At 39.0% G+C, this 27,593-nt stretch overlaps 1 protein-coding gene across 3 annotated transcripts in view; it reads right to left on the reverse strand.

Moving 5' to 3' along the window:
* Window positions 1-346: 346 nt before the first annotated feature.
* The window catches only part of LOC133876341 (uncharacterized), a 36,370-nt gene continuing 9,123 nt past the window's right edge, over window positions 347-27,593 (reverse strand). The window contains exons 5-15 of one of the 3 annotated variants that reach the window (XM_062314617.1): window positions 26,668-26,792; window positions 26,498-26,589; window positions 26,179-26,284; window positions 18,536-18,690; window positions 15,429-15,553; window positions 14,215-14,336; window positions 3,983-4,080; window positions 3,619-3,875; window positions 3,122-3,494; window positions 2,591-2,637; window positions 347-450 (exon numbers count right to left, since the gene is read on the reverse strand). In XM_062314617.1, the coding sequence (XP_062170601.1) occupies window positions 380-450; window positions 2,591-2,637; window positions 3,122-3,494; window positions 3,619-3,875; window positions 3,983-4,080; window positions 14,215-14,336; window positions 15,429-15,553; window positions 18,536-18,690; window positions 26,179-26,284; window positions 26,498-26,589; window positions 26,668-26,792 (1,571 nt within the window). In that variant the 3' untranslated portion in view covers window positions 347-379. Of the gene's footprint in view, window positions 451-2,590; window positions 2,638-3,121; window positions 3,495-3,618; window positions 3,876-3,982; window positions 4,081-14,214; window positions 14,343-15,428; window positions 15,554-18,535; window positions 18,691-26,178; window positions 26,285-26,497; window positions 26,590-26,667; window positions 26,793-27,593 lie in introns of all 3 variants that reach the window. The other 2 variants (XM_062314610.1, XM_062314621.1) reach the window with 2 other exon arrangements.

Here is a 27,593-nt window from a genome sequence, read left to right on the forward strand (position 1 = left end):
TCCTGGGTTTTGGTTGGCTGGTGGTGCCAGTGTTGTTGCCTTGGACACTTATCAACCTGGTCTTAAACATACGATCTTTGTCTAAGGGATTTACGAATCAGTTTGCCACAGATGGCACCAACTGTTGGTACAGATGACCGCACGTCGAGACCCTAATCAAGAGTACCTACAAAAGAGTCGAAGATAAGTTTGGAAGCTTGTTGGATACACTGGCAGGGGATGCCTCCGATACTTAAGTCAGTTAGGATATTCTTTGAGAGTAGAGAGCAAATAGAATTTTTGCAAAATGGATATTCAGAGTGTCCTTACCTGCGATGGGTGCTTTCTTTCCCCTATTCTAGGCGTGACTTCTTTCTCAAATAATCATTTTGCCAAGGTATCACCGAAGGATTGTATCAACTCTAGTTGTACGTGGCGTGTCGTGAAGTGAGGCCCTATTCCACTCATCATCTGCCAGTCATCCGTACTCATGTGAGGGCAACATAAATGTCCTTTGTTCCCTATCTTTTAGGGGACAATTATGGTGATGTGGTGAGGCGATGATCATCTATTGTGCATCCCCTATTAGTCTCAGAATGGGCAATGGGCCTAGATACATTATTTATTGGGCCATAGGTCCTAGGCCTTGTTTCCTGGCCTGACTCTCGTAATTGGGTATATAAATATATGGAACAATACTACAATGGTTAAATGCCATCACTGTCTTTATTGAACACCCAATCACATCTATTCTTTTTATGCCATTTGCACTAACGCCCCAATGGATTTTGCAACACAATGAACATTTACTATGATAAGAATTTATATAAAAGTATTCAGTCTGTTATAGGACTTCATCTCATACAATACTTCTGCCATATTACAAACTAAAAGATACCCGATTATCATTGAGTTACAATATTTGACAATACAAGCATGATAAAAATACGTCCTGGAAATAATAATATAGTATGATATTATAACAACACAATATCATATGTCTCAAACAACTAATCTATGCACATTACCCTAAACTAAAAATCATTATATGCCTACTTTTACACAAAAACAATCTCTTAACATGATGAAGGGATCAAGACATTTTCTTCAGGGTTTCAAGTTTGTCTGTCTCAAACCACAAAATTTGTGACCACTAACTAAACTCGCTATCAACCAATATGTTCATGCACATTATTAATGTACACAAACCCAAAACACAAAAAATGAAAAGAATTTAGAAACACAATGAAAAAATCAATCAGTACCTATTTTGTACTTTACATATGATATCATGAAGAAATTCGTCATCAATGCCATTGAATTGGTGCACCATACAACTGTGAGTGTCAGACAACAATGGATATATTATTCTTAAGCTGTTCCTGACAAGCCAAAATAGTTACACGTCACTTTAACTTTTACTATGGTAATTATGCCCCATAAATCCTGTATGCAACACAGTTAAAACTTAGCTACTAAAAGCTCTGAGTGATGCATGACCAGGCAAAAAAAGATTTCAAAAAGGTAGCAGTTTATCGATTTAAATGGCTGCTTTATTTTTCTTAGCATTGCTAAAGTTCAAACATCAGCCAGATAATGAACCACGTCTCAAAAACGTAAGAAAGCTTGAAGATCATTTCTCAAAGGATTATTTACTCACATCATTAAAGATAATTGCTATGGATCTTACCAGTTTGATAACAAAAAATAAAATAAAATAAAATGTATTTCTCCAGTAAAATATTCAAAGAATAATTAATCAAACTGCAAAATTACTTTGCTTTAAGATGATTTGAAGAATACCTTTTTATATCGTATTTAGTATCATACTAAAAAATCCTCAAGCTACAAAGCTTCTAATCTAGTAGTAGAAAACATGAGAATTGATATCCAAAACCTGGGAGGATGAAGCTGCAGCTATAAACGTAGCCAACCATGAAACCCCCGAGAATGTGCTCCCCTAGGCCCTAATACCATTTAGTTTAATCATATGAATTACGGGGCCTGCCTGCAATGGCCTAGGCCATTGATCTTGATAGCAGAACTTTAAAAAATGATGGCCATCAATTCATATTATTGCAGAAGAATGTTTATATTTACAATTATTCGAAAAGACATCCACAATGACAACCATTTGAACTTGGAATTTTAGAATGTTTGGCACTATATGCCCATAAAAGAAATAACATTAGGAATTCTGTTCCTTATTTTTCAGTAGTTGGGTATTGTCGAGATTATTGTTTTTCACAAAAGAGAGGCACATGATCTCTATCTCTGACCCATCATTCATTGATATATATATATATATATATATGAACAAATACAATATTTTAAAATATGGATACCTCACCATAAGAAAACTCATAAGGATATCGCATATGGACACCTCACCACCTTCTAGAATAGAGGCACTTGTCCCTTCCTTTCTAACAGGTATCATGTAATCATAAGAGACCCCATTTCTGATTCTTAAGTTTCCTTCATTTAGTCCATAGGTTTTGAACATTCACAACCATCCAGAAATAGCAGAAGAAAAAAGAAAGAAACAGTTGTGTACCACCAATAATTGCAGGAGTTTAGAATTGATCTAAATGAGATTCATCAAGTATACCTTGAGCACTTTGAGCTTCCAATACTTTTTGCATTGCATAATTACATCTGAAAAATATTAAACCAGATAAGTAGATGGCATCAGATTCTCAAACATTTCATATCAAGTTTGGTGTGGTGTGGGTAATGCTGCGATCGGTGAAAGATTTGTTGGGGAGTTAGAGGGGGCGAAAGGGCAACCGGACGTTGATACCAATTTGGCGAATTGCTCCATTGTGTTTGATGTGGTGTGTATGGAGGGAACGGAATGCATGCAGTTTTAAAGATTGTGAGACTGGTTTGAGTAACTTGAAAAAGCCAGTGATACAAACTTTATTTATGTGAAGAGTGAAAATATAGTCTATGTCTGAGTGTTCTTATTCTGATTTTCTAGATAGGTGCTCTCTTTTCTCTTTGAATAAGGGGTATCATGAATACATCCTGTATACCATGGGTTGCACCCCTTTACGCTTTTTGAAATATACTTTACTTGTCAAAAAAAAGTATAGAGACTAAACTATTAAGAAAGAATCCAAGAACTCAGTTGTAATACCTCCAAGGGAGATGGTCAAGAAACATAGATGGTGACACAATAATATCTTTGAAGCTTTCTCTGTTTGCTATGTAAGCTTTGTAACTTCGTGTCTTCTCTTGCACAGCACAGCCTTCACACAAAGAAATATGTAAGCTTCTTTGATGTGGTACTATATGAATTACAAGGCCTGGTAGAAACATTTCTGGTGGATCCCCAGCTGATGTGTTTTCGGATCTTGGGACAGTTTCCATAAACTGAGAAATGGGGTCATCTAATGTATTTATATTGGTTGCAAAAGGAATGGTGAATTCATGATTATCAATTTCAATAACAATATCCTTCTTGTCAGCCTCATTCCAGAGAGAAAACCCTTGATCCTGTCCCTCGCTCCCTGCAGTGGAAGTCAAAATCATTTGTTAAACAAGCAAGTATAGTGACAGTGCTAATTATGCGGAAGTGACAATTATGCATTTTTTCAGAATGAAAAATATTAAATTAGAAACAAAGAAGGCTACCTTGAGAATCATTCTGATACTGACTTCCATAATTGTGGTAGTTGAGATCTTCGGCCATGATGGTCCCTGAGTAAGCATCCTCTACCTCAGTCCTATTTCTTTGATACTTGCTCACATATAGAAACCGACGTGCAAGTCGGAAAATCATGGCTGTATCAGTTTTGGTATCTTGTGACAGTGCTGTAATTGCAGCTGCACGAAGACGCAGGATTGATCCAACTGAAAGGCAAGCTGAAAACTCACTGTTGTGTACAATGCTGCAGAAAATTCGAAGACTTAAAACATACATACAAAGAAAACCTATAACAAAAAGAACATCACGTACCTCAAAACTATCAGTGGCATGAGTCACAATTACATTTACCTTGTAACAAATTCTGAACAAGCATTTGCTACAACTGAATCCACACATGGAAGGGGCCCGTATGCGTAGACGCGTAAATTTTTGTACTGGCGATAAAGCTGTCCACAAATGATCAGTAGAATATAAATCAAAACAAAGGATTTCCAAAGCAATTAGAACAACTTCAGAAGAGAAAAGGGTAAAACACACACACAAATATATATATATATATATACATAGAGAGAGAGAGAGAGACCAAATAATTGTTTTGGCCCCTGTCTGAACATCTGAGTAAGCGAGACTTTTGACTGATCTTACATGACGAAGTGGGAGTGCAGGCCCGACACAACCAATAACTTTTGACTAACAAACTTAAGTACCTCCTCCACCCTACGTCTATTCAAATTCCCATTGCCTTTGAGTAACCTATGTTCAGTGATCCAATTGTTGCCTTAAAGAAAGGCATCCTATCTTTTGCCTGTCATCCCATTTGTAAAATTGTATATTTTTCACACTTATTAAATAGTTTCCACTCATTCATTAGTACTTTGTCCTTTATTTCGATTCCTGGTTCTTATGTGCAGGCATCACCCTTACATAGGTGGAAGGGTGCAATGGATGAATGATAATTGAGAACTAACTTGTCTACCTCCAAGCAAATAGAAAGCTGAGTGCCATTCGATACATACTACAAAGCATCATCCTAATGATACCATTAAGCACCAAAAAGCCTGCTTGACTGCCAAGAGAATTACTCATATTTTTGGATTGTTTTAAACATTTTAAATGGCTAATCTCAATTCTGTTCGAGTTTAATTCATAGAGGATCGTCTCCATATTAGTTAGATATCAAGAATGCTTTTATATATGTTAAGTTCATAAATAAGTGTATATGGAACAACCTAGTTGCTCAAAGGGAGGCACACGAGGTTAGCAAGTTGAAAAAAGCAATTTATGGTCTTAAATAATCCACTAGAGCATAGTTTGGTAAGTTTAGTAAGGTAGCAACAATATATGGGTTGAAGAGGTCAATGTCACTCTTTAGTTTTTGTTACATAAAGTTGTGCTGCATTTCTATTCTTGCTGTAATTGCAGACAACAGAGATGGCATTTTGGCCTTCAAGACTGACTTAAGTGAGCACTTTCACCTAAAGGACTTGAAGAGTTGCAATACATTCTTTGTATTGCGGTAAGGAGATCAAAGCAGGGTATTTACTTTTCATTGAGGAAGCATGTCACCAGTATCCTTATGGAGACAGGCATGTTGTATGTCAAACTAGTCAACATCCGAGTAGATTTAGTAAAGAAAAGGGTAACAATTTGACAATCCTAGAATGAATATAATACTTGAAGGGAAGTTGATCCACTTGACTGTGACTTAAAGTGACATCACTTTTTCTGTTGAAATAGTAAGTTCATGGATATTTCTCTTGTGGGTGGTAAGTTAAATTGGTCCAACAATTATTGCTGGTCAAGAATTGATAGATTTTTATTCTCTCCTGATTGGGAGGAACAGTTTCCTGATGTAGTTCAGAGGAGACTCCTAGACTTTTGTTGGATCATTTCCCCTTAATGCTAGATTGTGGGGCATCATCTAAAAGTGGTGGGTATTTCAAATTCAAAAATATGTGGTTGAAATCTAAGGGCTTTGTGGATCAAGTGAAATTATAGTGTCAGAGTTATCAGTTTGAGGGCCGTCCTAGTTATGGATTGGCATGCCAACCGAAAGCTTTAAAAGGTGGTTTGAGAAAATGGAATGAAGATATTTTTGGGGATGTAGGGAAGCGAAAAATGGCTTTATTGGAGTGTATTCGAGAGCTAGATGTCATTGGGGAAGGGAGAGTGTTGGTTGAGGAGGAAAAGGTGAGGAAGGAGGATTTTGCTAGGGAGTTAGAGAAGTTTTCTCAGTGAAGAAGCTGGAGACAAATCTTGAGTTCTTTGTGTTAAGGATATAATAGTCAAATAGTCAACTCACATCCCATGCCAACAGCCGCATCTACCATCTCAAGTTCACTCTTGGACAGCACACAAACCCTAGCAGCCGCCACACAAACCCTAGATCAATCAACCATGAATCAAGGCAATCTTCCCAACAATCACACACTCGGATACTCTCTCCATATAAAACCTACAGCTAGCATTATTCTCTCGCAACTTTCCTATTGTACCTCAACGGCTATATTACCATATCTACCTTCCTAGAATAGAATAATTCTTACCTTATGTAAATGACAGTGTACACGGCATATATGTACTTGTAAATCCTTATAAATATACATTAATACAAAACCCTAAAAATAAAGTGCTTAAGGTCTTTTACCCTAGTTTTGTATTAGTTTACATGGTATCAGAGCCTACCAATAGCCAACGCTCATCCATGGCCACTGTCACTCCTTCTACCGCCGCCGCTCCTACTACTTCAGACCTCATGCCCAATGTCACCCAACTTGGAAGCATCAAATTAGAAGGTCATAACTATCTCGGAGGGGTTGCTCAATTTCAACCTATCTTGTGTTGTAATGAACTCAAAGGCCTACTGGATGGATCAGATCCATGCCCTCCTAAACTCATTGCCAATGCAGCTGGTAATGGTGAAATTCCGAATCCAGCCTATGTTTCATGACTGCGAAGAGATCAACAATTGCTGAATCTTATTATCTGCTCTCTTGCTCCTCCATTGGTACCTTCGATGTACGGTTTAAAAACATTGCAGCTTGCCTGGAGCAGTTTGGCAACACGGTTTGCAGCACAATCAAAGTCCAGAATTTTCCATCTCAAGCGCCAGTTACACCACTTGCAGCAAGGTAACAAAACCTACACTGAATACCTCAGCCAAGCCAAAACTTGGTCTGACGAACTTTCAGCAGTGGGAAAACCCGTTGAAGATGATGATCTCATCTCCTATGTTATCAATGGTATTAATCCTACCTACAACTCTTTTGTTACTGCCTTTACTTTACGTGACCGTGAAACCAACTTTCATGACTTCCAATCTGAATTGTTGAGCCATGAAATTCTCCTTCAAAATCAGCAGCAAACCCTTAACCCTGAAGCAGGATCCTTTGCCCTTCATGTCAACCGCTTTCGACCACCTCATCAACCCCAACAATTTCCATAGTCCTCCCAACTTTCGTCCCAGCCCCAACAACTTCAGGAAACCAAAACCCCTCCCACGTCCCCCTGGTCAATTTCGCCAGTCAACCGCTCCTAATTCCTACTCCCCAAGACATCCAACTCCACCCTCACCCAATACTTCTTTTGGCAATCACCCCACCAATGGTGCTACTCAGCCCCCGCGTCAGTACTCTCCTTGCCAAATCTGTGGCAAAACTAGCCACCGTGCCCTAGACTGTTATCATCGCATGGACTACGCCTACCAAGGCCGTCACCCACCAATGCAACTTGCTGCCATGACTGCTCAGACTAATGAAGAGTTCACTAATCAAGAATGGCTTGCTGACTCCGGTGCCAACACACATATCACAGCCGACTCATCTCTCCTCACTGAATCTCAACCGTTTGATGGCTCCGAAACTGTTGGCGTCGGTAATGGCACAGGTTTGCTAATTCACAACACCGGTTCTTCCATTGTTCAATCCCCTAATTCTGCATCCTCTAAACTTCTCCTCTCACAAATTTTACATTGCCCGGCTGCTTCTGCAAACTTACTTTCTATTAATAAATTCTGTAAAGACAACAAATGCTGGTTTGCTCTAACTGATATTGATTTTACTGTGAAGGACAATTTGACAGGGAAAATTCTGCTCCACGGACCTAGTGAAAATGGGTTGTACCCCATCCGGTTGCACCCTCACTCTTTGAATAAGGCATCCGGGTTCACTGCCCTCCTTGATGTCAAAACCACTGACATGGTTTGGCATCAGCAACTGGGACACCCTTCTATCTCTATTTTACAACATCTGTTTCGTCATCAGCACCTTCCTCTTCTTGGTTCAGTCAATCAGTCCACTGTGTGTGAATGTTGTCAACTTGGCAAGTCCAAACAACTTCCGTTTTCAGAGTCCATTAGAAGTTCCGCGAGTACTTTAGAAGTAATCCACTCCGATGTATGGACCTCTCTGGTTCCATCACTGAGTGGGTGCAAATTTTATGTTTTGTTTATTGATGAATACAGCTGGTTTACTTGGTTGTATCCTATTATGAATAAAAGTGAAGTTTTTCAGTGCTTTATTAAATTTAAATTACTTGTTGAAAATCTATTCTCCACTACTATTAAATACTTTCAAACTGATAATGGTGGAGAATATACCTCTACCACCTTCAAACAATTTTTGGACCAAAATAGCATTTTTCACCGCCTCACATGCCCACACACCTCTCAGCAAAATGGTATTGCTGAGAGAAAACATAGACACATAGTTGAAACCGGCTTGACCCTCCTTGCTCAATCCGGTTTACCCCCTAAATACTGGGTAGACTCCTTCCTTACCTCCATTTTTCTTATCAATCGTCTGCCCTCACCAGTCACAAACAACACTTCCCCTTTCTTCAAACTTTTCAATAAAGAACCTGACTACACACTGCTCCGTGCCTTTGGTTGCCTCTGTTATCCCCTACTTTGTCATTATGCTGCTCATAAGCTATCCTTCAGAAGCAAGCCCTGCATATTTATCGGCTATGGTGCCAACCAACGTGGCTACCGGTGTCTTGATCCTCACTCTCACAAAATATACCTTTCCCGCAATATTGTCTTCGATGAAACCAAATTTCCAGCCAAAACACCATCTCTCTCTCACGGGTCCTGTAAAATCACTACAGCCCCTAATACTCCCGTCTTCTTCCAACCTGCTGCTCTTTTCCCCCTACCCTCTTCCCCACTTACGTCTCTTGTCTCCACCGCTCTCCCTACACCTACATCCTCACCTCCTAACCCTACAAACTACACTTCCACTCCACTGCCTCCCTCTGCATCTCCATCCCCAGCATCCCATACATCTCTGCCTCTACCATCATCCCCCACCCCTGCCCCTCTCCTCTCCTCCCCCACCCCTGCCCCTCTCCCCTCCCCTATCTTCCCTCCTCCTCTCCCTACCCACCTAGTAGCCCCTACCAACCGTCCTATCACCCGATCCCAGACCGAATCCTCCAAACCTTGAACTTATCCTAACTTCACCACCTTTCATGCTATCAAACATCCCCTACTCACCTATACCTCTGTCGTCCTTCCACCTGAACCTTCCACATACCGTCAAGCTGCATCCCAACCTGAATGGGTTGCTGCTATGACTGCTGAATTCCAAGCACTCCTCTCCAACAACACTTGGTCTCTTTGTCCCCGCCCTTCCCACCAACATGTTGTCCGCAACAAATGGGTCTACAAGCTCAAACAGAAACCAGATGGTAGCATTGACCGTTACAAAGCCCGTCTCGTCGCCAAAGGCTTTGATCAACTCTCTGGAATTGACTACCATGATACCTTTAGCCCAGTCATAAAACCTCCCACCATTCGGTTACTCATTGCCTTAGCCGTTCAATTTGATTGGAACATCACACAACTGGATGTCTCCAATGCCTTCCTTCACGACTACCTTGATGAAGATGTTTATATGGAACAGCCTCAAGGGTTCTTAAACCCTCAGTTCCCCACTTATGTGTGCAAGTTGCATAAAGCTCTCTATGGGCTCAAACAAGCTCCCCGGGCTTGGTTCACCCGGCTCTCTACTTCTCTCTTAGAAATTGGATTTTCTAGTTCTCAAGTTGATCCTTCTCTTTTTACTTTTCACACTAACGGATCTCACATCTTTCTCTTAGTGTATGTCGATGATATTATTATTACAGGTAACAATAACGCCTCCATGCAATCGGTTATAGGCAAACTCCAACTTGACTTTGCCATGAAGGACCTTGGCTCCCTTTCCTACTTCCTTGGCATTCAAACCACCCGGGACTCCACTGGCATACACCTCCGGCAATCCAAATACATTCAGGATCTTCTCCACCGTGCTGGCATAATTGACTCCAAGCCATACCGCAGCCCCTGCCTTTCTGGTTCCAAGATGTCCAAGAATGATGGTGACCTCCTTCCCAACCCTTCTGAATATCGACAACTCGTTGGGGCCCTCCAATATGCCACTCTTACGCGCACGGACATTGCCTATTCAGTGAATCAACTCTGCCAGCACATGCAAGCTCCCACCTCCGTGCACTGGACAGCAGCTAAAAGAGTTCTTTGTTACCTCAAAGGCACCCTCGATTTTGGCCTCCATTATACCAAAGGCTCCTTCACCCTCCACGGCTTCTGTGACTCCGATTGGGCTGGCAACCCTGACGATCGCCGCTCCACCACTGGCTATGGCATCTTTTTTGGTTCCAACCTCATCTCCTGGTCCGCTAAGAAACAAACTGTCGTCTCCAGATCCAGCACCGAAGCCGAGTACTGTGCCATGGCTATCACTACTGCTGACCTCTATTGGCTTCGCATGCTCTTCAAAGAATTACAGCTTCCCTTGCCATCTCCTCCCACAATTTGGTGTGAGAACTCCAGCGCTCTTGCCATTGCCTCCAATCCGGTCTCTCCTGCCCGCACCAAGCACATCGAAGTTGATGTCCACTTTATCCGGAACAAGGTTCTCAACAAAGACATTCAGCTCTGCTACCTCTCCACCATCGACCAACTTGCCAACATCTTCACTAAAGGCCTCCCTGCCGATCGCTTCTGCTTCTTGCGTGACAAACTTCCGGTCGTCCCTCCCCTCAGTTTGTGGGGGGGTGTTAAGGATATAATAGTCAACTCACATCCCATGCCAACAGCCGCATCTACCATCTCAAGTTCACTCATGGACAGCACACAAACCCTAGCAGCCGCCACACAAACCCTAGATCAATCAGCCGTGAATCAAGGCAATCTTCCCCAACAATCACACACTCGGATACTCTTTCCATATAAAACCTACAGCTAGCATTATTCTCTCGCAACTTTCCTATTGTACCTCAACGGCTATATTACCATATCTACCTTCCTAGAATAGAATAATTCTTACCGTATGTAAATGACAGTGTACACGGCATATATGTACTTGTAAATCCTTATAAATATACATTAATACAAAACCCTAAGAATAAAGTGCTTAAGGTCTTTTACCCTAGTTTTGTATTAGTTTACACTTTGGTTGAGAGGGGAAGAGATAAGAACACAATTTTTTCATAGGGAGGCGAGCTCAAATAGAAGAAATAATAATATCGATTCTTTACTTGTGAATCGGTCCTTATCATCAAATTCTACAGAGATAAGGAATCATATAGTACAGTTAATAGTTTTATATGCAACTGTATTCAGAACAGTAAAGTTGGAGGCCAAAGATGAATGGACTCTCTTTTCAAGCCATTGGTGAAGAGGAGGGTTATAGGTTGGATAGACTTTGAGGAGAGTGAGTTTTTGAGGTGGTTAAAAAACTGAATGGAGATAAAGCCCCAGGGCTGATGGGTTTTCTTTGAGATTTTTTTCAAAAATGTAGGGAGATTTTGAAACAGGATATAATGGCAGTTTTTAGAGGATTTGGTGGTTTGAGAAAAGCATTAATGCTACTTTCATACCTCCCATACCAAAGAAAGTTGGTGCGGTTGATATTAAGGATTCTCGTCCTATCAGCCTAGTGGGTGTTTTATACAAAATAATTTCTAAGGTGCTAGCGAACAGATTGAAACCAATGTCGAAGAAGATCACATCAAATTCAAAGAATGCATTTATTAAGGGGAGATAAATTCTGGATTCGGTTCTGATTGCAAATGGGGGTATTGATAGTTGACTCAGATCAGGAGTACCAGGTTTATTATGCATATTGGATTTCGAAAAAGCATATGATCATGTGAATTTGGAGTTTTTGTTATACTTGTTGGAAATGTGTGGATTTGGGGTGAAATGGAGAGCATGGCTAGCTTTTTGCATTTCTACGGTTCACAATTTAGTTTTAATAAATGGAGCCCCATTTGGTTTCTTTAGTAGTACTCAAGGTTTAAGGCAAGGGGATCCGTAATCACCTTTACTTTTGTAGTGGTTATGGAGGCTTTGAGTAGGAAAATGTCGGCCACAGTGGATAGGGGTCTTTTGGATGGTTTTGCAATGGGATCAAGAAGCATGAATGGTTGTGTCGCACTTGTTATTTGCATATGATACTTAAATTTTTTTATTTTTTATTTTTCTGAGGCTAATGGTGAACATCTTCGTAATTTGAGATGTCTTTTTGTATGTTTCGAAGCGGTTTCGAGTTGAAGTCAGAGATCATTCATATTGGCAAGGTGGATGATATAGAAACGTTGGCTGGTATATTTGGGTGTAGGGTGGTTGTGTTAACAATGAAATATCTGAGACTTCCTTTGGGGGCGCCATACAAGACAATTGCTATATGGAATAGTATTGTAGAAAAAAAAAAACAAGGCGGTTGGCGGACCGGAAGCGGCTATATTTGTCGAAGGGAGGGAGGTTGACGTTGATCAAAAGTACTTTGTCCAATTTACCCACTTATTATCTATCTTTGTTTCCCATTCCTTTGGGTGTGGCGAATAGGATTGAGAAATTGTAAAGAGATTTTATATGAGGAGGTATCACAGAGGAGTTTAAATTCCATCAAGTTAAATGGTCGACTATTTGTTCTCTTATGCAATAGGATGGTTTGGGAGTAAGAAATTTGATTAAGTTTAATCAAGCTTTGCAGGGTAAATGGTTATGGCGTTATGCTACAGAGAGGGATCATTATGGCGTTGGTTGTGGAAGCAAAATATGATAGTTTGAGTGGTAGTTGGTGTTCTAAGAAGGTAGCAGGACCTTTTGGTGTTGGAGTGTGGAAACATATTAGGAGGGGGTGGAGAGTCTTCTAATGGTGTTATTCAATGGAATGTGTCTTTTTTCAGAGTTGTACAAGATTGGGAGGTGGATTTGGTGCTTGCATTTTTTGTTGTGTTATATTCATTCAGATGGAGAGAAGATAGTGAGGATTGTGTTTGGTGGATTCCTTCAAAGAGGAAGAAATTTGAGGTGTGGCCGTTTTTTCATGAGTTATCTACTTTGGGGAGATCTTTTTTTTCTTAGAGTGTTTGGAAAGTTAAAATTCCTTTGAGAGTAAGTGTTTTTGTATGGACAATAGCTCATGGGAAGATTTTGACCTTTGATAATTTGAGAAAGAGAAGAGTAATAGTGGTGGACCCTATTCGAATTCTATTGGGTTATGCATATAGGGGTGGTACAGTTGTTAGCTTATTGGCGAGGTCAGGTAGGTAGTCGCTCAGTTCTAGAAGTGTGGAGGATAGCCCCGTTGTACTTAATGTGGAATATACGAAGAGAAAAACGAAGGAAGAGCTTAAGAACATTCTGGTCAAATGGCTTTTTAGTTGGATTGGGGCATATAATAACTCTCAATCCTCTAACTTTTCTGAATTTATGGACTTTTGTTCTTCTTTTAGCATGTAAGAGAGGACTTTCTATGTATAGATCATGTGTACTAGGGTTGTGCCCCTCTACGCTTTTCAATGAAATGAGTTATTTATAAAAAATAAAAAAAAAATAAAAAAGTAAGTTCATGCAAGCCCCAAGGTGACAACATTGAAATGCTATGTAGGGTGCTCCTGGTAAGGGTTTAATGTTCAAATCCTCTAAGAATCTTGACTTCGTTGATTTTTCAGTGCAGATTGGACCGCTGATCATCTTGATAGAAGTTCCATGTTTGACTTTTAGACTTTGAATAATTTAATCTTGTTACAAGGAAAAGTGAGAAGCAAAATATGGTCAAAAGGTTCAGTGCAAAAGTAGAGTACAAGACTAGCCCCATATAATGAAATGTTAATAGTGATATCTCTCCTAGGGGGGAGGTGATTTTTCTTATCTATAAAAATGAAAACAAAAAAATGGAAAAAGAAACCCTGAATATGTTGTGATAACTAAGAAGCAATTTATAAGCCATTCATGTGAGATATGGTGTATGAGAAAGAAAACAGCAACATCCTATGTTAGCTCGTGCAATCAATTAAAAGATATTATTAGAAACGAATTATGGAAGAATCTTTGTAATAAGCCTGGGATGATAGATATCGACACTCCAACTTGAGGAGAAGCATTAAGAAAGCTATCTTAATGAGGCCAATCTTGTATTAAGTAATGATATATAGAGTAACTAAATGCTCAGTGGTATGCTCTATCATTCTATCTTTTCGATCTCACAATCTTTTAGTAGCTATGAAATAACAGTACACGCCAAACTAAAGGTAAACAACCCATTGCTTTCAAGTAAGAAAGGCCATACTTTGATTCCTAGCAATGCAGCAATTGCACCTCCAAGGGAATGCCCCACTATGCGAACATTGTAACCATCACACTCACATCCAGCTCCGAGCAATGAGGAAAGAAAACCACTTGATTTAGACTCTGCATCTCAATTAAGCCATTGTCCAAAGAGGAAAAGAAGTTAGGCAGAAATGTCAAAAAATAAATGATATAAGCCATCCCATATCATAACTATCACAACATATCAACACCGTAAACTTTGCAGTTGAGATAACACAATTTGAAATATTAACTTCTTCAAATTAGAAACACAACAATCTATAACCCAACATTCTCATTCCTCTCATATACCTTTGGAAGACAGCATAAACACACCAAACAGGTCCACACAGGGAGCAAGCGAGAGAGAGCCAGAATCAAATTACACCCGGTGTTAAACTACTCCGTCTATCCCAGACTAATAGGCCAATTCAAGGGATACGTTTTCTTAAGAAACTACCATTAAATTATTTTGACCAACTTGTTTTCTACTAGAGATACACAACTTTGCACTTACTTTTATACTTCAAAGAGAAAACTTAGATACATGATATGTGATAAATGTAAAGCAAAGGGCTAAAGCAAGGGTACTATGGGCTAAAGCAAAGGTACTATGGGAAAGTAGAAAAAATAATATTTGACTTTTAACTATGGACAAACAATTTGGGTAATCCAAAAAAAGAACTGCAGACTATCAATATGGAAGGCACAGAGTATCTAATATTCCAACTCTGTAAATTTTGTGGGATTCATAATTCGCCAACCCTAGAGAGGATGTTTGATCCAAGGGGTCCTAACTATACAAAATAACGTATAAATCAGTATCGTGTAAGCTTATGGTTCTATGTAATACTATTTGCAGGTGTTGATACAGAAAGACCTGAGAAATCAAAGACACTTATAAGACAGCATCAGACAACATCATTTTTTAACTCTTAACAAACCCGTATCAAAATTTCTTATGAATTTGCTTTCAACTCATCCCTCTTCAGGATATCTTTTATCTACATGAATCCTGAAAAGATCTGTGTGTCTGTGTGTAAAGAGTCCAAAGGGCCTTATATTTTATATTTTATATTTTTATATTAGCTTTATAGCTTTAAAGCTAATAATGACTCAAAGGATTGTCAAAAATTAAAATAATCAGCAAAACAAAGCTCAATAAGTTTGAAGGAAATAAAATCTTCGCTTTACCAGTGGCACCAGGATTCCCATCAATTTGTATGAAGAGCTCTCGTGCAGCCTCTAGTATACCTGAGTGCCCATAGTGTGGGAGAGATGAGTCTACACTATGCTTCACATCTGGGTGAACAGAACTGCTAATGCGAGGAAAAAAAAAAAAAAAGAAAAAAAAAAGGAGTATTAAATCGAATGCCACTATGTTCAGAACAAAAAACCGCAACAGAGGCAATAGGAGCAGAGAAACGCATGTATCCAGCAAATGGCAAATCTAGTTATTAGCGCACAGCATACTCCTAGTGTGATTCAATCTCTTAAGAATCCTAGTGAGTGTGCTGATAGACTTCCGGTTGATCAAACCTCCTAGTGAGTATTGATATCACAACCGGTTGATAAGGATAAAGATTATCTAGAGGAGATTTACTTGTAATTATATTTCTATCTAAGAGTTTGTGTTAGATTAGAATACTATAAGCTAAGGCTTATCGTGTAAACTATACTACCTTGTATATTCTATTTATAATTTAATACACGCTCACTAGATGAGTAAGCTTGAAAGCCAATATACTCTGAAATTTTACACTAGTTGAGAATGATTATGTAATAAATCAAGTTAGAGAATGTTGAAAAGCCTGATTTGACTTTGGTCCACTAACTCAATTGCAAAATCCAAAGCAAGCAGAGGAGAGGATGCTTTAGCAGCAGATACAAGCCCCTTCCTCTATATGCGGTGCCTCCTACTTCATTTTGCAATTCAACACTTCCTCTCTCCTCTTCTCTTATACTAGAGGCGACAAAACCAGACCCATAAAGAATGTAAAGGATCTCCATATTCCTGGATGTTGAAAGATTGAATTAACCAGGCATTTGGTTCAGGAAATCCAACATTACCCGCTAATATCAAAAGTTCCGGGATTATAATGCCATGGCATTTGAATGCCCAGAATTATAACGATGTCAATTTTTGGTTTGACAAGGAACCTTATCAGATTCCAGAATATGAGATTCTAATATTTTGCTTTTTCCAATGAATCCTGGAAAAATTTCTTTTGATCTCAAAATATGCTGATAAAAGAGTCATTTGAATATCTTTTCATCTTCTTGTCTAAATAACTTGCTTTAAAAAAAAAAAAATTCTAGAGAAGACCACCAATAGATTATCTATTTGTAACCAAAATATGGTGATTATTTGATGATTATTCCTTCCAAAATGATCGGAATTGAGTATTCCTTGGCATACATCGAGGTAAATTAATGATTAGACTGCAGAGGTAAAAACTAACATACAAAGTGACTGCAACAAGTTACAACGTAAAATATATATAATCAAGAAATGTTTGTATAAGTTATGCACATGTATGAAGTAATTGGTAGGGTTCCTAACTCGGCTAATTACTGCAGAAGCTCATCAGCACCATTGGTGAGTGAGATCTGAAAAAAATTAATAAAAAAAAAAATGAAAAACTACCCCAAGGAATATAGGAAAATCCCTAGTCATGTATATTTCTATGTTATATATTCTGAATAAAATAGACCATATTATAAGAGCCAGCTATAGTATCTTGTATGTGTTGCCAACTTACCAGGAATTTTTTTTTTTTTTTTTGTTAAATAATGTTATATCATTAAAAAGCGCAGAGGAGCGCAACTCTAATATACAAGAAGTATGCAAAAGTGCCCGCAAAAAGAGGAAACAGAAGAGTAAGAAATTAAAAACTCTGCAAACGTAACACGACTCAAGCTATAATGAGCCAAGACCCATACAAATAAAGTATTAAGCACGTTTCGACGCAACTCCAATATTGACATTTCTACATCTTCAAAGTGCCGAGCATTCCTCTCACACCAAAGACCCCACATGACACATAAAGGACCCTGCTTCCAAATTTGCTTAACATGCCACAACCCAACAAATTGCCCCAGCTACTCAACAAATCCAGTACCTGTCGCAGCATAACCCACTCCACCCCAAACAAAATATAAAAAAAGCTACATATATCCCGTACAATATCATAGTGAAGTAAGAGGTGGTCAATGGATTTCCCCGCTCTTCTTGCACAAATAGCACCACTCAACCACCACTATACTACGCCTATGCAGATTGTTATGCATCAAGATCTTTCCTAAGGCTGCTGTCCACACAAAAAAATGACACCCCTTACCAGGAATTGGTTTCATATTTTGCTATTTCTCTTCTACATTAATGCCAGGCATCTAGATTCCACGTAAAGGTGGCAAGAGTTTCCTCTAATAAAATAAATGATAAAAACTCTTAGAGGTGAGAGCACCTGGAAATGAAAAGAAAAACAGGAATGAAGCAGATGGTGAAGGCAGAGCATGCAGTCGATAAAGTTGCTGGCATGGTACTCAGCTTTAATGGGGGTGATAGAGAGAATAAGAAAGAAAGGACATTACCCAGGGCTAATACTGCCATTTTACCAAACATTAAACTTTCTATAGCCCAAGGAATGTAGATACCCATCTATTTTAAAGGGAATCCATGTAACCACAAACTTTCCCCCTTTCCGTTTATTTTACATATACTTTGGCTGGATCTTGATTTTCGTGGATGTTGAAACAATCTAGTATGGTCGAAACCATAGAAGCTAATAGAATACAAGTCTCAAATTCGGAACTCTTTAAATTCATCAGGGTTGAGGCCTAGAAAGATTTAGGACAATACAGTTTTATTTTCAGTATTTGGTTTTAGAAATTGAAACAGCAGCTTAATGACAGATTTGCAGCAAGAATTTTAATCAGCTTCCTGGTTTCTCTTTTTCCTAAACGCTGCCCTTATATGAGCTAGGTAAGCAGAGTAAGATACTCAGATAAGATTTTTTTTTTAAATAAAAACAAAAACAAAAGGCATAACAGGATTAAAAACAAGCCCATATCTTTTCTATATGTATTTCAGAACAAAAATTGACACTACAAGCTCTAACAAAGGCAGGTTTGAATTAACCTTTTCTATAGTGCAATATTCAACTACTTGAGTTTTAAGGATCACCTAAGCAATGAATCATCATGCACAGACACTAACATAAACACATAAAAGTCAAGATATATTAATAGATAGATAGAACTAGAAAGAGAGAGAGAGAGAGAGAGAGAGAGAGAGATACTTCATCAATCCATCCAAGTCTTCTGAAGAAAGGATGCATTCCTTACATAAACCATCGGTGATGAGATCTTCAGGGGTCTCAGTTCCTCTTACAGCAATCACTACCAATCTTAACTGATGCAGAACCACAATGAAGTATGCAGCCTCACATTTTGCCTGGAACAGAAAGTGAAGAAAAAGAACAAAATTAAAAATGTAAATTGGGCTGGTGAGCATAACAAACCTGAAAGTGACAAACTTAAGAACAAAGAGGGAATATATGATTGTAACATGAATAGAGACTTTCAGGATTTCAAAACCACAAACTTCAAAGAAATTATCCACCATTTAAGACCATAAAGTCAAGAAACTCTCAATTAGAGATATATAGTTCACAATCTCATCCAGTTTAATCAAGCACTTCTAGGTAAATGGTTGTGGAGATATGGTAGGGAGAGAGAGGCTTTATGGCATTTGGTGATCGACGCCAAATTTGGAAGCCTAAAGGGTGGGTGGTGTTCTATTGAGGTCTCGGGTTCCTATGGAGTGGGGGTTTGGAAATATATCAGGAAAGGATGGGAGAAGTTTTGCAATTCTGTTCGGTTTGCGGTAGGGGATGGGTCACATATCAGTTTCTGGCATGATTGGTGGTGTGGAGAGAGATCTTTGAAGCACTGTTATCCAGTTCTATATAGTATTGTGAGGAACAAAGCTGTAATGGTGGTGGATAACTTGGCAGTTCATAATGGAAATATTCATTGGAATGTTCTATTTACGCGGCAACTCCAGGACTGGGAGATGGAGATGGTGCTTTCCTTCTTCGAGCGGTTGTACTCCACTTCGATTCGACAAGGAGAGGGTGACAGGTTAGTTTGGAATCCCTCTACAAGGGGCTTATTTGAAGTAAGGTCATATTATGAAGTGCTTAGTAGGAAAGAAGGCCCTTCATTTCCGTGGAAGAATATATGGTGTGCTAAGGCTCTGACAAGGGTGGCGTTCTTTGTATGGTCTGCAGCTTTAGGAAAAATACTGACCCATGACAATCTGCGAAAGAGGAATATTGTGGTTATTGAGTGGTGTTGTATGTGTAAAAAGAAGGGGGAGGCTATTGATCATCTGTTACTTCACTGCGACACCGCCCGTGAGCTTTGGAGCTTTATGTTTTCTTTATTTGGAGTTGAGTGGGTCATGCCACAAACGGTGCTGGATTTGTTGACTACTTGGGGTGCGTCTTTTGGGCATGGCCTAGCTAAAAAAGCTTGGCAGTTAGTTCCTCACTGTGTTTTGTGGAGCATTTGGCGGGAGCGGAATGCGAGGCTTTTTGAAAATGTAGAGACTGTAATGGTAGTGTTAAGGAAGCGTATGCTTAACACGCTACTTCTTTGGTTAGCGTCCAGTCTTTGCCACCTAGTTGTTTTTACTTTTGTAGACTTTCTAAATTTATTATCTGTTCCTCCCTTTTAGGGGCGCTCTTGTATACTTCCCGTGTATTAGGGTTGCGCCCCTCTGCGCTTTATTGATGAATTTGAAATTACTTATCAAAAAAAAATAATAATAAATTTAAAAAAAAAAAAAATGGTAAATCTATTTTAGCACTACCAAGAGTCACATTCTTGTGCAGGTGGCTGCTGTTCAGCAATATTCTTACACCTAATAATTCGTTTGTAAGAGGTAAGAACAATCTTTCAAAAATTATGATCAAACCAGAAAATTGAGAAGGTCCAGGGTAAGAGATCAAACATCAAGCCGACCAGGATCGAATCATGACATTAGAAATATTTTTTTGATGACGAGGAACCCTTCCAAGACAGGGCCACTTCGTGTACCCACCCCTGTCAGGTAAACTTCGGACCCATGTAAAGTGCCCCCTCCACACGGATCGGGTAATACTCCGGCTTTGCAGGCGGGCTGGCCCCAAAGAATTGTTTGCACCCAATGGGTTTGAACCTTAGACCTCAGGGACTACCACAAAGACCAAAGCCCTTACTACTTGAGGCAACCCCTTGGGGTTATGACATCAGAAATATTTAAAAATATTTACCTTCTCTGGAACACTTAGGAAGTGCTCCTTTATTTTTTCTTGGAATCAAAATACTAAATCAAAGCATACAAAACTATCTCCTTATCTTTCTATTAAGACAAAAAAAAAAAAAAAAAAAAAAAAAAAAAAATTAATAATAATAATAGAAGGCTAACTAATATTTATATCAGTTGGTGAAAGAGCCCAAAAAAAAAAATTGGGTCTTTGAAACAGTTCAAATCATTTTGATTATGATCAGTTTCATATTTTTTTTACCCAGAAAGTCTATGGTTCGAGTCCGTACATCCCTTTTAATGCTATATGATAATGATAATAATAGAATATAACTATAATATAAAAAATAAATAGATTTGATTTCCATTTGGAATATTGTTTTCTATAAAAATTTATAATAAAAATAAACATGTAGCAGGTTGTGTTCACAACTTCACATGTAGCATGGCACGAGCCATATCTTGAATAACCATTTTCTTTCTTTCTAGAACTCCATTTTTTTGTGAAGTAATGGGTGCAGAGAATTCATGTTTGATTCCAACTTCAGCTCAATATTCTTCAAAAGCAATGTTTTCAAACTCTCTTCCATGATCACTTTGGATTCGTTTAATGAGATACCCCTTCTCATTTTGAATCCTATTAAACAAAGTTCTTGTCCTTATCACATGCTTCTGATTTTTCTCTGAGTAACATCACCCAAGTGTATCTAGAGTAGTCGTCCACAACAACCGTGATATATCTCTTTCCTCGCATGCACTCTGTTCTAGTGAGACCCATCAGATCCATGTAAAGTAGTTCTAGGATGCTGGAGCTATGAATGGAGTTAGTCTTCCAGTGCTGAGACTTGATCTACTTTCCCAATTGGTATGGGCCACACACCACTTTTTCTGACTTTCCCAACTTAGGAAGTCCAACCATAAGCTCCTCTTTGGAAGCCCTATAGAGGTCTTTAAAATTCAGATGCCCCAACCGTTGATGTCACAGTTCAGCTTCATCAAGTTTAGCTCTATTGCAACTCAAGGTAGCGCTTGGCCCAATGCCATATCAATTGTCAAAGGTCCTTAGACCACCCATGATCCAATCTTCATTCTCAGCAAAAACATTGCATTCCTTATTGGAGAATTGAACAATGCAATCATCATCACAAATTTGGCTAATGCTGAGGAGATTTGCATTGAGATCTTTGACATACAGCACTTCACGAAGTTTTGAGAACCCTTTCCCCTGATCTGAGATTCGTTCCCATCTCTGATGTGACACTGCCACCCCTGCACTCATTGAAATGTTTAAACACAGATTTATCCCCACACATATGTCTAGAGCAGACACTGTCAAGGTACCAATTACAAGAATCAAGACATCTCAAGGAAGTGTGAGCAACAAAACACGAATGGTCAGATTTATCTCTCAAAAGCTTCTTGTTTCTAACAAAGAAAGCCTGAGAACTATTCTTGCAACTAGGAAGAACTTTAGAGTTCTTAGAAGAAGAGCAAGAGAGAGTTCATCCAGTCTCAAGTTGACAGGTCTCACTTGATCGATCAGGATACTCATCCGAGTGTCACACTCAGGTTCATTATTCTTGGTAACATTCCTCCTAGACTTAGGAAGAGAAGATTTAAGGAGATGACAATTTGGACGAATGTGGCCACTCATACCAAAATGGTAACACGTAGAAACAAACTTGGACGAGGTTTGCTTCCTAGAGGGTGCTTTAGACTTAGAACTATTGACAACATTATCAACAATGGATTTGCCTTTATCAATACAAGCTTTACGAGCTTTAGCACCTTTACTACTATCAGGCTGAAGCTTCTTAGACAAACCTAATCTCAATTCAAAATCCACAATCTTGTTTCTCAACAAGGTATTCTCAGAGACTACCTTTAGGTGAAACTTGCCTAGCCAGACTCGAGTTGAGAAAACCTCCCCGTAAAAAACCCCTCGCCAGAGGAATTTGCTTAATAACATCTTTCACAGAAGCTGCCTCCTCAACAAGGGGTGGCACCCGAGAGCTTAGCACTAGCTTAGACTCCAAAGGGAGCTCTCATTCAGAAGTGGCACCCGAGAGAGGAAAAGGTATCCCACCAGCAAATTCTGATCTCATCACCGCCACAGAATCGAAAAATAAACGCTCATCCATTTTCACAGCTCGACCTGCCCTAGCCTTTCTATAATAATACTGAAACAGCTTTGAGGTCGATGCCAATGGACGAGAAAGGCGTAGCCTCTCTCCCATCTCATCAGCCCCTGAGGAAGAACCACTGGGGAAGAAGTGAACTAGAGCCGAAGCAGACCCCTCAAGCTTGAGAGAAGCTTCCATAGACACCATAGCTGATTCTTGCTCAAGCAGAGATTCTGAAGGAGAAGGACCGGAGCTCACAAGGACAAGCCCATTCCGAGCAGTGGAAACCAAAACCACATTACCCAACCGGAGGTCCTTCAAGAACAACTCAGGCCCAACCTCCGACATCCCCAACATCGAGCCTTCCACCGAGTCAGACCCAAAACCTTCATCTGACAAGATATCCGATGAAGAGATCTAATTGGAAGCTCCATGAGTTCCTACCAAAGCCGAAGGTCCACGCCCAGAGTATTTGGGCTGAAGGGAAGACCTGAAAAAAAGCTTAAAACCCTGACCTGAAGACTTGCAGAACAGTTTAAGATGGATAATGGGCTTCTTGCTGACAGTCTTATGCCTGAAACCATTGGGCTTAGAACCCAACCCAACTAACCGACCCAGATATGCTCTAACCTGATCCATCACTAAACAAGAACGCCCAAGAAACAACTTCAGCCAGTAAATGACGGAATTGCCCTTCGTCTCTATCGTCTTCTTCGTTGTGACGCAGGAAGAACCGTCGACGACCCAGAGATATCAAGCTTGTAGCAGTTCACCACCCTTCACACCTCCTCACCGCCATTCGCCAACATCAATGGAAGCAGATCGAGAGGAGTCATGGACACCAGCTTCAACCCCACCATCTTCTCTTCCACTCTGTCCACCAAGCGTAGCACTGCTGTATAGGAACAACCAGATAAAATACCTCCCTTCTGTTTTCCTTCCGAGAAAGGCACCTCAGAAACTAGCAGCGATTCCTTCGCTTCGAGGAAAGCCAACATCTGTCGTAACTCACCCATAACCTGAGACCAACCCCAACCTTCACAGCCTTCCGGGAGCCAAATAGCCCCTTTTCGACCACCCTCAACGTAGGCTACCACCTCTAGGTAGCGGCCGGCCTTGTTACCACCCCCTCGGACCATCAAGGCTTTCACATCCTCCCAAAAATATTTGACGAAATCCTTCTTCACTGGGGCTTTCAATGCCTCCTCAACGGTGGCCATCAACCACGCTGATCCTTGGAGACCCAAGAATGGAAAGAATCATCATGATATTTAGCGAATATTTCTAGAATAATATCTTTTACTTTTTGTACAAGTATTTTGATTTGTCTCCAAGTTTCGGGTTATTTTTGTATTTTTATTTCTTTCTTTTTCTCCAATTATTTTACATGGAAAGTACTCAAGCTTACTTATTATTATCTTGAAATCAAGTTTTGAAATATCAATTAAATTTTAAGTCTTTCAGAGTTATTTCTCTGTTTGCTTATTTAGGCCAATTAGGGTTTTTCTCTTCCCTATTTGTTATTTTCTCTCTTCTTGAATTCCCTTTTCTATCTTCAATTCATAATTTCCACAGCTATCATACACTATCAAAACAATCTTAATTTTGTCCCGCATCAGTTGGTATCAGAGCTTAGCGTCTTTTTGGAGTGAATTTTCATGACTGGTGATCGTGGTTGGCATGTACAGGTTCCGAACGGGAAAGTTTCCTACCATGAACGCAGAATACAAGAAGTAATGATTGAAGACTTGCAAAAGCAGGTTGTAGAGTTAACCCAGCGTCTAGCAGCGCAAAACATGGAGATGTATCACGATATTGACGGTCGCGATTCAGAATCCAATTTTGAGAACCTGTATCACAATCCTAATCTGGGTCGGGACCAACATGATCAGGATGAAGAGTTTGTCGATCAAGAGTTTCAACATGAAGAAGACGTAGAAGATCTTTTTCAATGTTTTGTAGATTGGAATTCTACACCAACTTATGATACATATGCCAATAGGTATGGTCAAGAGGTTGAACAAAAAGTGGATAATCATGCGTTTGATGAAAGTCTAAAGAGTGAAATATCTAAATGGGATCTAGAGAAAATTAATTCTGTTGATTTTCTTGGGATTATAAATTCTCTATCAAATTTTCCTAAACAAAATCTTGACGTGGTTTTGGAATGTTGGAAGAAAAATTAATTTTACGTGGTTAAGAAAGAATTGGAAAAATTTTACGATGAATGAATTTATGACAATCAATCAAGAGCTTGTGAAGATTTTCTCATCTCAAGTTGGTGTGAGTAACTTTAGATCTAATATTCAGAGTCATTATGATGGGTTGCAAGTTGTTTCTCGTCCAGTATGAAGTTGCTTTGGTGTCAAGGGATTGATTGGACATCCAAAAGATCGAGGCAAATATAATTTGAATTCGATGACGAATTCTTTCCAACCCGAGGAGATTGATGCAGGAAAAAATATTTAATCAGTAGCTAAGTTGTCAGATACTGAATTAATGGCATTGGAATATCTTAATAAAGAATATTTGCACAAGAATGGAAAGAATCGTCATGATATTTAGGGATTATTTCTAGAATAATATCTTTTACTTTCTATACAAGTATTTTGTTTTGTCTCAAAGTTTCGGGTTATTTTTGTATTTTTATTTCTTTCTTTGTCTCCAAGTATTTTACATGGAAAGTAGCCTATATAAAGGCAGTTTTGTATTATCTTGGAATCGGTTATGAGGGTTCTTGGATGGGTATGTGGTGTGTTCTTTGAGGGTTTGGGTTGGGGTTTTTTGCTATCGTGGGATGGCTTGGGTGGGTTTCTCTCTTCCTTTTTTAGGGTTGTTTTTTTTTATTTTCAAGCAATGCGTTGTCTTGTATACTGCCGGTGTACTAAGGGGCGCCTGACGCTTTTAATAAAGTCAGTTTATTACTTATCAAAAAAAATTTTCAAGTATCAATTAAATTTTAAGTTTTTCAGAGTTATTTTTCTGTTTACTTATTTGGGACAATTAAGGCTTTTCTCTTCCCTATTTGTTATTTTCTTTTTTCCTGAATTCTCTTTTCTATCTTCAATTCATAGTTTTTGCTGCTGTCATACGCTGTTAAAACAATCTTAGTTCTGTCCCACGTCACATACCCCTTACAGAAGTCCTAATTTCCAAAATTGTATCAACCTTTTCCCACCATCAATTCCTTAACCTAATACCCTAAATGCCCAAAGAATCCTGCTGCTACAGAAAATCAGAAGACCCTTCCTGTCAAAGAAAATCTTGTAACCACTTCTACCACTCAAGATTCAATCCTTCCAACTGCAAAATAATACTTCAAACCTCTAAACAAAATCCATCAAATCTTACATCAGATTTGGTATCAACACATGCAAGTCATGAGTAGAAATGGAATAAGGAAAATAAATCAAAGGCTGCCGTATGGCCTCGTGGGGTGATGCTCACCCAATCTGATTTAGTTCTTTCTGTCACGAATGGAAAATTAAGAGCACTAAAATAAAATCACCTGGTTAACACGCCCTTGTCTAAGTACTTCTGGGGTTAAATTAACATATTTTAAAAAGGCTGCCGCATGGCCTCGCCACCAATTATCACCACCAAGTATGGGCCGCCTGAGAAGAAGAACATAGAATCATAAGCACCAAAAGTTTAAAGCAGTAATTTCTAAGAGATCAAGGTCTCTAAGAATGCCTTTATATTCAAAAATAAAGATTGAAAAACGAAAGATGACCAAAATAATTAACTCATGGTCCTAAAATTTCTTAGCTACGTCCCATTATAATGTTGCCCATATACATCAAGCAGGATATGTATGGATTAATGACCTGTTACGCATCCAGGGAGTCAAAACCCCTTGCCTATAAAGCCATGCACAAGGAAATAAGAAAGGATTTCTTCCAAAATCGAGTAACGGACCCTGCACAATGTAGCAGTTGTAAATAAAACTAAGATGATAAACTTGAAAAGGCATATTGAATCAAAAAATTTAATGTACTACTGTGTAGGCAGCTTCGGCAAATTTATGAAGAGCTGCAGCCTCCTGAATCTGTTCTTCAGGTGCCTCCATGGAATCTTCAAATGATTTAGAGGATTGACTATGTCTCCGCAATAAGGCTAAACCTGGACAGGGATGCTCTCTGATGTCATGGGAATTAATACCAGTTACATGAAACTCTGAAGAAGCAGCTTGAGGCATAAAGCATATATAGATGAAAAGTGAACTTATCACTAGGTGGGTGTGTGTGTGTATGTAACTTACGAATCAAATAAAAAAAAAAATGGAAAAGAGAGAGAAGAGAAAAGCTATAGGACAATGATAATGATCATTTTATTTTTTTTATTTTTAAGTAATGCATTTCATTAAAAGCTATAGGATAAGATAATGATAGAAGAATAAATAAATAAACTGTCATGAATCATTGCTATTGCTTAAGTCCAGGAAATAAAAACCCAATCAATAGTTCTGATTTAGCACAGGTGACCTCTGAACTCTTTAGTCACTGACACCTAAAGGGACATCCATAAGGGTTCCAGTGATGTATACAAGGCCTCTAATGCCTTGGTTATTAATTGCATTAAACTGGCACAAAATACGACCAGGTTTCCTTGGTACTCTTTTTTCTGTTTGCTTCATTTGACCTAATTGTTTTGAAGAAAACAGATAGTTCCCCACTAGCGACAACTAGTTTTCTAGTTTGAATATACTAGTTAAAGAAACAGTTCACAAAGTAATAGGCAAAGGGGGGAAAATGAATAAGGAGAAGAAAGAAAATGGAAATCTCTGAAGAACAAGCAATTAAGAGAGAGAGAGAGAGAGAGAGAGAGAGAGAGAGAGAGAGAGAGAGAGAGAGATCCAATTGGAAGATGAAGATTTGTAAAAGCAACACGGAGCTCTTAGTGGCTCGTACAAACTGGGATTGT

The sequence above is a fragment of the Alnus glutinosa genome, chromosome 1, assembly GCF_958979055.1.
Source record: "Alnus glutinosa chromosome 1, dhAlnGlut1.1, whole genome shotgun sequence".
Classification (NCBI taxonomy): Eukaryota; Viridiplantae; Streptophyta; class Magnoliopsida; order Fagales; family Betulaceae; genus Alnus; species Alnus glutinosa.